The following is a 14,047-nucleotide window of genomic DNA, read 5'->3' on the forward strand; positions in this document are numbered from 1 at the left end:
CATTTAAGGTATAACAGAAAAAACAAATGTTCTCTTAACCAGAGGTCGAAAGAGGTTTTTTCTTTTAAATTTTTTTCAGCTTTTGTGTTTCTCAGCGGTGAATGCATTTCTTGGCTCGTACTGAGGCTGATTGTCGGCTCAGCAGGTTTACAGCTGGTAGAAATGAGTCAGTCTTTTCTGAAGATGGTAATCCAATTAAACAGCGGTCCTGTGAGAGATCACTTTGTGTTACTCACCATGAATGTTGCATGAGCCGACTGGCTTCAGTATGTTACTGGTGTCATTGCCGCCACGTCAACAGATTGTTTTTTCCTTTGGCGATTTGGATTATTTTACCTGGGTCTATGCTTCATAGGCCTCTCAAGTCTACTTTTACTGAGTTTCCTTCCTGTGATGTTGGCAGTTCCTTTAAATGCTCTGATTTACTTGGAAAACCGGCCCCAGTTGGAGATGTTCTCAACCTGTAGAGGTTTTTTTCAAAGTACCGCAATGGGTGACCAGAGTTTGGGGCAAACTTGGGTGATTTGAATCATTATTAATTCACGGGGAGTCTGTATGACGTGACCTACAACCTCGCTGTTTTTAGGGCGGCTGCTGTTCCTGCGGTCGGGCCCTGTGGCCAGGACGTGCCTCTGCTTTCTGTGTTTTGATCTGCGTCTACATCTGCAGACTGGAAAAAGGCCGGCTGGCTGCATGCGGCATGAGGCGGGAGGCAAACAGATAGCACACACTGTATATTTGTCCTCCGTCCATCTGCGGTGAAAAGCCCACTGAAGCTGGACTTGTTGCTTCATGCTTTGCTGGATAAAGAAGTTTGTTTCTTTTCAGGTGGATGCATCTGTTCATGTCAACATCAGGGCCGGGAAGGAGCATTTGTTTTGACAATAATTCGAGTGAACATCTTTGTGTGCACAATTCGGCGTCCTGCTTGCAAAGATCTGTCAAGAGTCTGTTTTATCTCCACCTCTTGCAGTCAGATGACCAAACTCACTGACTCTCTGTGCAGTGTTGTGGATAACTGTAGTAATTATTATATTCAAACGGTAGTAAACTTTAGTAATTATTTCTTTTTTCCACATGAGCTGCCGTACAATACTCTACACAGCTGACAACTGTATAACAGTTTGTTGATGGGTTATTTATGGACATTAATGACCATTTATACAAGCTAACTGACTGAAAAGGAGTTCTCAATTACAATTTCTGGTGTCTTAGCTGAGCTATTTCACCATTTACTAAAGCAAAAATAAGGGATATTAACAGAGAAAGTCATTCAAAGATTTCAGGAATCAGCCTCATGATTGATTCTCTCAATACCGTCTGGTGATGATAACTGGAGGAAGATGCTCGGCATTGTGGATGTTTGACTCCTTGAAATGAACCAATTTATGCTGTGACAAAAAAAAACAAGCTGCGAAACTAACAATGTGCAAACTGTCATTTTTAAGGCTTAATGATGTTGACTTCTTTTTTTTTTACTGTAATAAAGCTCATAACACAATAACTGGCCAACAATCCAGTCAGAGATTTGAATCATAACATTTTGCCCAAAACTATTAACTTATTAAGTGACTGAAATTACACACACACAAAAAAAAATTGTGTAGTTTTTACTCATGAAACATATTGGATCAGTATTTATTCATTGCGGTTCTACAGTAATGCTCATGTTACAGTGCTGCTGTGAGGAGAGCTGAGTTCGTTTCTCCTCCTGTAAAAGAGGAGTTCAGTGAGATGGCCAACTTTTACTCAAAGGACACTCAGAAGTTAGCGTCTAATGATTAGCACAGTGATCAGGAGAAAACGTGAGAGAAACTCTGAAAGTCTCCAACTGTTTTCACCCACAACAACAACAGTGGAAATGAAGAAGCCCTGGGAAACTTCAGCTGTAACTGATGTTTTATTGTCATAACGGTAATAGTTGCTGCCAAAAGCAGCAGCATCGAGCGTTATTCCCAACACCGCTGACTATTGATTTATTTGCACAGCTGATTGAAAATCAAGGGGTGTTTTGTAAATCCTCATCTCTAATTGGCATTATTTATGACGATAACATTTTAGATGATACTGTAAGGCTCTCAGCCGGCAATGGGAAAAGACAGCCAGGTAGCAAAAATCAATTTTATCTCCCACTACCTGTGCGGCGTAGTTTACCCATTCATTAGACCTGATGACAAAATGATCCCAGCTCATGTTCGGATGGTGATTACAGCGAAGATATTGTTGCACAAAGCAAAGTGTTGTGGGAGGCATAAATTGGTTGCTGGCCTCCACAGGTAAGCTGCGGCTGTGAGACATCAGGAGCTATAAATAGATGCAACAGGATCTTGGCTTCCTATTCCTCCTAGTGTTTGTTATAAAGTGTGATATAGGCTTCAGCTCTTCATAGATTTGATGTTTACAATTATATATCAATAGTTGAACAGCAGTGGAGTTTACTGTAAAATGGGGGAAAAAAAAAAGCTATTTCTACAGAGATGAGTCCACCAGCTAACTAACGTCATAATGTGACAGCTATAAGGAGAACTAATGGCTTCACTCTGAAATCCCCACAAATGACATAATTTACCTGTCAGAACCTTCTGTTGTCATGAGTTCAGAGGAAGCCTGCTTCTATCTGTACAGGCTGTGAAAGTGTGTGGAGTGAAAATGACAGTAGCTTTTTCAATTCTCTTTCGGTTGCTTGGAAACTCCAAAAGTCCAAAAAAAAGCTACATAATAACACTTGTTTACATATTTGGTTTTTTTTGTTTGTTTTTTTTTTTTATACAGACTCATGTGGATTATGTGTGAGATTTCCACAGCCACAGTTGCTTTTTCGCAGGCTCCTGCCACTGATATTACAGCGGAAAAGCTGCTCGGGGACTCTACACTGGCTCTGATTGTTGATTTCTGTCGCTCAGACGTGTTGATTGTGCCTCACAGATTTTACCTCTTTCCTTTAAAACTGCTGATCAAGTCGATTTTTGTCACTTCTGTTTGGAAGAGGCCTGGAAATGAAACTGGAGACGTTTTTAGATTGCTAGTGAAGTGCTCCAATTATTACTGTTATCTTTAATGGGCTGTTTATGATGTGTGTAATCGCTTTCTTGGGGGAATTTTTCTCTCAATTGTCAATGTTGTTAAGAATTGTGGAGAAAACTGATGAGCTGAAATGGAAAGAAATGAGAAAGAGTATTTAACATAAAGATGGCAGAAATCTTCTCATGATCTGTTTTTTAATCCAGCTAGGTATGTACAAACAGTAACAACTGCATATACGCCATTTAGTTTGTGGTTGTCTCACTTTTACATGCTGCATATAACAGGGACATATTTAAATAAATAGATTGTGATGGAAAAATGTACCAATTTTTTTTTTTTTTTTTTAATGAAACACCAATATATTTTACTTTCCTTTTACATAGAAACTTAAGCATTTCAAACATTTCCTTCGTTTCATTCTATATATATTTATAATCACAAAATGTTAGAAATTGTCATAAGGTTTGAGACCCTAACGTGAAAAAAGAGTGAATAATGCTAACAGATGCAATAAAGTTTTTGAATATTATGATAACAGTATGATTTTTAATCGACACAAATGCTCAAGGTGAAAACATTAATGTCTCTGTGCCTTGAGATTTTTTTTTCTCCTTTTGTTACTTTTCACCAGTTCTGACACTATTTTTATTCTTTCGCGTTTTTGCACCTCCATCATAAGATTTATGTCTGTAGTGCCGCCTTTTGGTGATATTCCATTGATTTTAGTGCATCTGACTAATGCATTGAATGAATGGATGAATGAATGAATGGCTAATGCCCCGCGGCCTAATTCAAACAGCATTAATGCGAAGCGCAGAGAAACACAAGTCACCACATCCACTCAGTCTTTAGGCAAATGACACACGTTTATATTGCAGCAACATGCAGCTTTAATTCATATGTTATGAGAATAGAAATAGCAGACTTATCTACAGGAATCTCTTTTTCTACTTTAATATATGTTGTTCCTCAAGTGTTTAAATAAACTAGCAATTTTGAAGAAAATTCTTCACAAAAAAGTACTTCTGTAGAAAACCATCCATGTTTCATGTGAGTGTCAGAATCCTGTGTGGTTTTTCTAATAGCCTTGTAATAGATGTCTGTCTGGGATGGAACAGAGTATCTGCTGGATGTCACCGTGACAAATGAAACATCTTGTGCATCATGAAGTATTTCTGATTCTTTTGTTGCAGCCGGCGCAGTCCCCCCCCCCCAGCATTAAAATGAACGGCGGGCGTGTGCTTTTCATGTATCCCCTGTTGTGCTTCTATTACTGTACGTCGTGCTTGACTGGCCAGGTGAGGCTGATCCAGCCAGTCATGGAACTGACAGCCCGAGCGCCGTGTTGTTCTTGATGCCTCCCCACCTGCACGTTAGATCAATTGTTTGATTGCTGCAGAAGCTGAAAGCAACCCGTGGCTTTGTTCTAACCCGTATCGTCAAGTTTTTTTTTTTTTTTTTTTTTTTTGTTTTGTTTTGTGCGTGTGTGGGTGTGTGTGTGTGTTTGATAAGAGCAACAGGAGAGCAGAGACTAGCTACAAGTTTTACTCCAAAAAATGAGCCGACAGCAGTGTCCTATAATGTTCAGCCACCAGTGGAATCTCTCAAGAGCTTTTTTCAGCTGAGTCCTGAATATTTTTGACTTTCAGGACAAACTGCATCCTACATTTATTGCGTATGTGTCCTTTATTGCAGAAATCAGCAGAAACTTCCAAACTGAATGTCAGCTTGACTTTAGTTGACTTTCTAAAGACAATGGTTATACCAAACACCCATTTATGTTTTATGTATTTATGAGTATTGGCAATAATGCATTATGTAACAGCACAACTGAAGAGATTACTGTGAAATGAAGTTTGTGAGTCATTTACTTCTTACTTTTAACATCGTTGGAGGGTAGCGGTCTGTCTCCGCCCGACTCCTCTCTGCCTCCACAGGGCTGTAGATGTGTTTGTGGCCCTGAATGAACATTACTTTAACTTTACAAGAGCTGTCTCAGTTCATCCGCCGCTCCTTTATTATTGCCGTCATTTGTTCATTAAAACCTGGGATTTCGAAAAGGTCAAAGACTGCTGCTGGTTCGATTCCCACAGGGCCCCACCCCTGGTCTCCGCTCCGTCCTCGCCTCCAGGGCGGCTCAGATGCAGAGAATAGGGGCTTTAGGGATTAATAAAGTATGATTGGTTTAGTTTATGCCCATTTCCACATGACTGCTGAAAATTGCTCTACCTTTGTGTGAAAACGTTCAGTGGAGCATTTCTTCACTTTCAAAATGACTGAAAAACAGTATTGGTGTCAGCATTACCATCCCAACAAAGAGGGACAATTAAAAGCGACACGTGTTCCAAATCAGGACTGTTTTTTTTTTTTTTGTTTTGTTTCGGTAGCAAAGTTTAGTTCCACTACATTTTCAAGAAGTACTTTTTAATTAAATAAATATTTACCTGTGTGTTGCTGCTTCCTGCTTTTCCTGACTTATATAGCTTTTTCAGATCGTAAATAGTTAAAAATAAAGCACAAATCGTTTATTTCTTAAGCAGATTTTTCAGATAATAGCCGGGGCAGTGGCTCTTTTTCTCCCTCATGCTCCAAAACATGTTTGATTTCACATTAATCTATTGATTTCAGCCTGAGCGAACTGGGATGTTTACAGCCAAATAATGACCTTGATTAATGCTAAATAAAACGCGGGCCTGTGATGAGATGCAAACATCTCACAAATTAAACGGCTTATAAACAAAAATATCGCTGCCTCTTCTTTAGAGAAACGCTAACATTGCTTTTTTTTTGTGCGCTCCTGCAATGCCAAGGGATTAGTCGGAACAGTCAAACCCTGTTTTTGGGACTGTGCACGCACCGTTGCTCCCTCTGCAGCCTTTTAAACATCTTAAATTAGTCCTTTCGCTGTGTTTTGTATTTTTATCTTTTAATGAGTCGAATCAGATACAAAGAGGCTTTTTTTTTTAAATAGCTTGATTCAGTTGCTTTCGGGTTTTATTTAGATGTAGCTGCCAGCACAGCAGTGGTTTCTTCCGACATGTGGGAATTATCTGCTCTGTCAGTGAAGCCTCATATCTCCATTTTGGGATTACATCGAGAACACAGAAGTAATTATTTTCCTTGACTGAATTGCTCATAATTATATCGTAACAGTCTAAATTATTACTAACTAGTTTTGAAAGTCGGAGTTATTAAAGATGACGCTGTCTGCTAATAGATCACGGACCCTCGCCTGCTTTCTTTCTTTCTTCTTTTTTTTTTTTTTTTTCCTGTTTTGAAGCCTCAAAATGTAGATAACTTATTAAATGTTAGTGTCTGCCCTCAAGTAGTTGGCTTGACAGTTTTTAGAGGCAAACAGAGAGACTTTTGGGAAATGGGTTTGGAACCATCACTTTGAGCCGTCACATTATAAATTAAGCGACCACAGGTCTTATATTAGAAACGATGCTGCAAACTCGCTTCGGTTCAGGGGGAACTTCAGGGGTCGAGCTATCATCATAAACTATAAGATAATGGAAGCTTCAATTCTTCAAACTTTTTCACATTTTATAACCACTTGATGTCATTTCGTTAGTTAAAACACATAAAACCCTAACTTCAACTGATGATCTCGTTCTGGGCCTGAGTGTCTACAAATCTCAAAGAAACTGTTGAACTTTCAGTGATAGAAAGTATATACTTAAAATTAAAAAAAAAAATAGAAGTTATTACTCACTTTGTCATTTTCAGACTTCGAAATGCTATTATCTGCCAAGTGTGACCCTCTGGCCGGCTGAATTTTCCCCCCAAGTTCATTATTTCTGCTGTAAACCAAACAAGAACAAATAAATAAATTAAACGGCTTATAATTCTGTTCAAATGATAAGTAGTTACATCTTGACATTGAATGTAGGGGAACTTCTTGTGGCATGAAGCTCATCCTAAATTGCTTAAAAAAAATGACAAATGTATTATTGACTTGCTCCCTGTTGAAAAGAAGGGAGCGGCCGTATAGATACTTTCATTAAAGCCGCACAGCCTGACTCCTCTAAGCGAAGCTTTGCATTTGTCACGTTAATAAAACGAAACTGACTTTTGAGACTTTATCAGGCATTTTGAGAGAAGGCTCCCGTGAGTTCCCCTCGTCCCGCTTGTCCAGCTTGCTGTTGGTTCTGCTTGCATCAAATCGGCGTTTATCAATCGGGGATCGATGAATATGATTGTGGAGCAGAGTGCTTCTGCTTCAGAGTGCTATTGATCGACTGCAGGGCTGGGCCTTGTGCCACTTCTCATTAGTGGTCTCTGTCCTTTCACCTTTCCTTGCCTCTCATCTCTCCCTCCTGCTGACGTGGGTGCCTGGTGATTCAAACTGATGGCGGTCCTAAGTGCTTTAATAGAAATCTATTGATCACGGGGGGCGTATGAGCCATTTATGCGGCTACCTGGACGTCCGCGGGCGGAGCAGACAGCGGGCTGCCTCCCCTTCAACTTGCTGCCCCCTCCATCAGCTTCTCTCACCGACGGCTAACTCATGAGGATTTTTCACCGTGAGGACGATGACAGGGTGATTACACACACTGTCAGGTCAACAGTTCATCAGCCATCTTATGCTCTTTATGTGCCCTTGAGCAAAACATTGACCTTTCAGCTGCTCACATCAGGGACATCGTCGGTGGCCTAATTTACAGGTGGCAGTCCTCTTCTTTAAATTTGCACGTAGTCAGCTAGATGCCGGATCTCAAAGGATGGAGCTCCACTGCATCTGCTGCATTGCTGCAAGAACATGGTACTGAAGCCATTTTGCATCATCTCTTCTATTTTTTGAGTTTTTTTCCATTGTCTATTCACAATAATGAGATGTAAAAGGAGTATAATGCATAGCACATGAGCTTACGTGTGGTCTCTCTGTGCCTGGACCTTTCTTTTACACAGACGTGGTTTTGCCTGTGTTGCTCTGCACACAGGGGTGTGTCAGTTGCACAACAAATCAAATCTGTGTATTGTCTCGATGCCCTTCACACCAACAGTGGGACAGATTAAAGGTGCAACAGCTGCGAGCCAAATGAACGAGGCTCCTGTGAATAAGGAGGATCTGGATGGTGTTATAATTGCGTTTGGGTGTTAAGTAAACACATTAAACATTACCGTTCATCTGTCTTCTATACACACTTAATCTACCACTAAAGCTGATCCCACCCGACTGAGTGTGAAGGGCAAGAGAAACACTCCAGCTACACACTCGCGCACGCCCAGGGAGATCATGCAAACTCAACACAGTGAGGCTACGGAGCTCAAAATCAAACCAGGCACATGGTCAGTGTTTTGAGGTTTCTGTGTAGGCCTCAGGTTTTGTTTAAATATTCAACACCCACCGATTTAAACAATGACTCTGCTCTGGCAGTAAAACTGGAAGAATACTGTGACAAAACACAAGCTCGAATAAATCTGAGCTGCTTCATTTTTATTCATTATAAACTTCTGAGTTCTTCCTGCAGTGGCCTTTATCTTAAGTTTCCGACTTCCAGCTTCCTGCAGACCCAGTCTGTAGTAACAGTGGTAGCTGTACATTTCCTGGTTCTCTTATGGATTGTTGTTGGGCGGACCACCGCGTCCTGCCCTCCGACCTCTCATCCTCTCCTCCCTGCATGGTGTTTTTGGGTCCCGCCTCAGAGTCAGCGACCTTGGCCGGCAACTACAGTTTTAATCAGCAGAACTCTCCACACGGGCCGGCTCCGACCAGCCGCTTCCTGCACTTTAATGATTCGAGGGACCGGAGTCGGACCCAGCTCGAGACGTACCCCCCCCCCCCCCCCCCCCCCCCCCCCCCCCCTTCTCCTGGCAGAGGGGGAGCCACATCAGTGGCTTTTTGTGAAGGAAGAAGCACACAAGAATAAAAAGGTTCAAAAGACTGAGATCTGTTCCTTGATGCTTCCTTGAGTTGTTTTATTTATATGGCAGAAGTGTAAAAAAGCCATTGTTTTATTGCACTGCGCTTGCTAGATAAGGCGGCTTTTTCTGGATACTTAAAGCAGACGCTCTGTTTGTTTCTCTTCACAGTCAGGTGATTTGACTGTGACTCTCTTGGCCGTCGCACCTCTTGTGTTTGCCTTTAGTCCATGCGCATCTGTCTTTTAAACAAAGTTTGAATATTCTGTCTGAGCTATTCCAACTTTTAAAATTAACTTTGACCGGAGGGGCGTGCTGGTGGCTTAAAGATAATCACATCAAGGGCGCGCAGCCTGACCTGTTTTTGCATCAGTAAGCTTCGGCTCACTGAAAAGCACTCAATCGGCAATTGTTGTCTTGCCTTTTGTGGGAATGTGAATAGCACCTTATTGATTGGAGGCAAAATGTTTTTAATGTTGTAGATGAGATTTCTGGATTGCTGGCTAATGGGAAGATGGAAGCTCCCTGCAATCTATTTTCAAGTCAAGTCCCAAATTGAAAATCTTTACAGGCATAATTAAGGTTTATCTGAAAAGAATGTCAGAACTTTTCAGATGCGTTTTTTTTTTTTTTTTTCTACCCGTACCGATCCCGCGTTTATGTGTAAATACACAGCCATGCTCGGAATTGTGAAAGAAAGCTAATGAATATAAAGAGAGAGCAAAATTGCTATTTGATCTAACCTATTGGCAATGAAAACAAACTCCTTGTAATTGATAATATAATGTTCTTGTGCCTGTTTAAGAAGTTTAGAGATGTTGATTAGCTGATTTTCTCGAAATGTACACGAGTTATGTAATTAACCTCCTCAGCAGAGCGTTTCTTTTTTGCTCTCTGGTTGGGGGCAGGGTTCGTGGATTAAGTGTGTTGCTCAAGGATATGTGGACAGCAGGTGTAGCTGCTCTGAGGTTCAACACCTCGCTCCTCCACCTGGGGGATGACCTGGATTTCAAGTAGCCGCCGCGTCTGGATGTTCGAAACACGACTTTGCTGAGAAATTACTCCAACGCCCTCATAGGACTCGTCAGACCAGAAGAAACATGGAAACACTTCACTGATCCAACAAAATAAGGATTCTTATTGAACATCCTCTCTGCGCTGTTTCTTTGTCAGTGTTACACAAATAGCCTCTTTGGCTCTCTGTATAATAAATGAGTGGTTGGTGAGGATTGAATATTTTGAGCGTGAACATTGGAGGTTTGTATTGGAAATAAATGGCATGACAGATTTATCAGCGGCATCCTTGCCAGCATGTTTAATCCCATTAAAGCCAAGCCTGTGCAGCTTATTTTAATAAATACATCTGCATTTTTGGAAACGTGCTCATTTGCTCCTTTGCTAAATTCATATGACTCATGATCTTACAGTAAATGAGAAGATGCCACCTGGAGCTGGTTATCTTGGCTCAGCACCGACTGGACATACAAAGCTGAGTGCAAACATAACTCAAGTTTAGTCTTTCCTCTTTTTTTTTTTTTTTCTTTTCTCGGATTAGCGAAAGCCTAAAGTTCCTTCGTCTGTTACCTCAACCATTTTTCAAAACACAGGGTTGTACCGGGCACCATTTTCCTTGCTCACAGTGAACACTGAGACTGTACTTTCATTGTATTTGATCCCCCATACATTGTCCTACAGCTGTAAAGTACTCAGCATTGTGCTTTTTTTTTTAATAGTCTCCACAAATGCACTTCTCCTGAGTTCTTTGCTAAAAGCTAAAATGCAATTCTCTCCTCAGACATTACTTTGTCTTTATCCGAAAATAAAGTGTTTTATGTGCGTTGCCAATCTGTTCAAATGTATGTTTTTAGTTGGAACTAATGGACTTCTCTGTGAGTATAACGAAAATAGCAGCGAATGCAGAGAAAGGGACTAATGCAGGACTGCTTATGATCTATTAAAGTAGTGTTGGACTATTGAAAACAAGTGCAGTAAAAGCCTTTTCATTTACCAAAATTAAAGTAATTTTGTCCATGAAAGAAAGCGCACAACTCACATCATTACAGATATTGGCTGGTTTTTGTTTGTTTTTTTCCTGCGCAGGAAAATGTCAAGAAAAAGATGATTTCCTTGCGCTGGAAACTTTGTTTCTCACCGTTGTGTTTGCTTCTGCTTGCAGTTCATGTGAAAGCGGGAACCTGTGAGGTAATTGCTGCACACCGATGCTGCAACAAGAACAAGATCGAAGAGAGATCCCAGACTGTCAAATGCTCCTGCTTCCCCGGACAGGTGGCGGGAACAACAAGAGCGGCTCCATCTTGTGTAGACGGTACGGCAGCCTTCTCATTATAGATTTTGCTAATGATACGAAACCGGCGTCTGATTAGGGGTAGAAATGCGGCGCGGTGCGAAGCTGTCACACTTGTCACTGTGCCTCTGGTGCCTATTTCATTGATTATTTGTGTACGAGAGGCTTATTGTATTAAAGAAAGGAAGGCGCAGTGTTGAGATTTGTGTTATTATATGATTGGAAGACTTCACTTTTCCCTCATTGTCGGATCGCCTGCACAGTACATTTACTTGACGCTGGTGTCTGTTTTTGAGGCCGTGTCAGATCTGTCCAGGCGAGTAGACAGAAGGTCATTTAATATCGTGTCAAAGTGGCCTCAGTTACAGGTGAATCGATCTCCTATCTTCTCCCCGCACTGTAATCACTCTGACAGGGGCTTCCTCGGTTTTGACAGTTCTCTTTTCACTGCAGAAATGTCAGGGGAAGCCGCTTCCCCCCCCCCCTTCCAGGCCTCCTCAAAGTAACACAAGACCTTGAAGCACCAGTCTTCTGCATGCTTTTCTTACTCCGTCCACATACAAACAGCCGCCCTCCCGATGCCGAGCACATCTCCTCACAGCACTCGCAGGCTTGACATTGACCCTCGCCCTGTAATTCAGACCTGAAAACACACAGGGCCAGAACGGACAGGCCTGCGCTGTCAAGCCAGAGATCAAGAAGCTCTCTTCAATCACTCGGACGTACATGGAGGCTGAAGGTGCTTGTTGAGGCTGCAGCAGGGGCAGGACCGGCGCTGCACTTTCAAACAGCGTGCTGCTAATTGCTTCCGGTACTGTTTTTTAAACAGCTCTCCTTCTTCCTCGCAGCGTCCATAGTTGCACAGAAGTGGTGGTGCCAGATGCATCCCTGCATGGACGGGGAGGAGTGCAAAGTCCTGCCAGATCTCAAAGGATGGAGCTGCAGTACGGGAAACAAAGTTAAGACAACCAAGGTGCGTCTCACACACTGGTTTTTGGGATGGAATAGTGGATGAACTTGAAATTATCCTGCTTCAAAGTATGAGGAACAAAAAAGATTTGTGAGAGCCGACAAATGACTGCAAATCCACGGCCTAGAATAATCGAAAAGGAATGTGACCCCGCAAAAATGGAAGAGCGCGAGGTAAAAAGAAAGAAACAAGAGCGAGAGAGAGCACTGGAAGACTTTTTATTAACTTCAGATGAGTGCAGAGCAGAGCAGGGAGAGTCGGAGGCGGCAGGAGAGAAAGATGTGACTCACAGGGGAGAGTCTGTGAAGTGTGTCTCCAAGCAATCGGCTTACAACACTAGAAAGAGGTGAGTTAGGTTCAGCGTTCTCTTTAGCTACAGTCCCATTTTGTCATGGAAGTCTAACTACACCAAGTCAGTTTATTGCATTTTACTTAATCCGCTAATTCGCTTGAGCTATGTAGATCACACAGTCTGCAGTCCCAGAGCGGGGTGTGTGGTCGAACTCTTCTCAAGCCAAAGTCCAGAGCTCCTCTCCAGTGGAATAAAGCCACAGAATCCTCCACGGACCGTCTGGGCATTTTCCAATGTTGCTAAACATGATCGCATTCAGTGCAAGTTTAATGGTTTGCTTCTTTGGGTTATTTCACTTTCTTGGAAGTGTTCATTTTTGCCGTTAAATTTCAATTCTGTCCATTCAGTTTAGGGTTGTTTGTCTTCCACAAATACGTAAAAGTTTTAGCATATTTAACATGATATTATTTGAAGTCAGAAGTCAGTCTCTGGAACTAATTTTTCTCCCCAGTGGAGAAGCAAGATCACACAAAATTTGTTCAGGTAAGAACCTCGACTACCAATTAAATTATGTGTGCAGATTAGAGGCTTCTCCCACCTCCTCATCGCACACACTGAACCAGTGTAAGGCCATAACATTTATTTTCAGTGTTTGATGTTTTCCTGTGTGAAACTAAAAAAAAAAAACAAAAAAACAAACAAATTATTTTCATGTGGTTTCCATTAATTTTCTAAAAGCTCGATTAAAAGACCGTGATTTTTTTTCAACTCTTGAAGATGAAACATGCATCTGTTTTTGTTTTGTTTCATGCGTGCACACGTACACACACACACACAAACACACACACACACACACACACACACACACACACACACACACACACACACACACAGCAACAACACCTGCACTCATATTGCATATTATTGTATTTTTTGTTCATTATGACAATAAAAACCAGACACATGCTTCCAATTGCAGCCCAGATGAGATTCATTTTCCGTGATGATAACAGATCCAGGTTGCTGCGACCATTTGGACATACAAGGTTTGCTTTTGTTTGAAGAGAAAATTAGTGGGAGGTAAAAAAAAAAAAAAAAAAAAATCATTGCTGCACAGTGTCAGGTGAATTTCAGAAATGACCTTCACATCATGCTGCCGCGCACTGATACCGCTCTGCCACGAGCGTGTGAACGTGCTGTGGACGACATTTATTTAAAGTTCATATGGGATTATGAATTCAGTGACATCTCTTTGTTACATTATATAAGAGGAGCTGAAAACGCGGTGGTGTAGTGGTTAGCCTTCTCGCCAGACCCGGTTCGAGTCCAGGCTTGTTCGCTGCATGTGTTTTCTGGTTTCCTCCCACATTCCAGAAAAGTACCGTGCTGTGTCAATACTCAGGTAATCACTTGATTGAAAAGTGATAAGCACTTCAAAAATAATGTAGTTCGATTCGTCTTTGATGGCATGGGAGTTCTCATTATTAGTCCTGGAGTGAACTCTGGGTTTTCATCTCAAGTTGACATCTGAGCTTGTTTTAAGACAGAGCCTAAGTAGAAAACAGAGTGTGGAGTGTCACAATCCTCTCTG

At 41.6% G+C, this 14,047-nt stretch overlaps 1 protein-coding gene across 1 annotated transcript in view; it reads left to right on the forward strand.

The window, feature by feature from the left end:
* Positions 1-14,047, forward strand: part of tafa3a (TAFA chemokine like family member 3a) — a 100,413-nt gene that overhangs the window by 79,333 nt on the left and 7,033 nt on the right. Inside the window, exons 3-4 of the mRNA XM_030091340.1 lie at positions 11,066-11,215; positions 12,043-12,167. Coding sequence (XP_029947200.1) covers positions 11,066-11,215; positions 12,043-12,167 — 275 coding nt within the window. The remainder of the gene's footprint in view (positions 1-11,065; positions 11,216-12,042; positions 12,168-14,047) is intronic.

Source organism: Salarias fasciatus, chromosome 5 (genome assembly GCF_902148845.1).
Source record: "Salarias fasciatus chromosome 5, fSalaFa1.1, whole genome shotgun sequence".
Classification (NCBI taxonomy): domain Eukaryota; kingdom Metazoa; phylum Chordata; class Actinopteri; order Blenniiformes; family Blenniidae; genus Salarias; species Salarias fasciatus.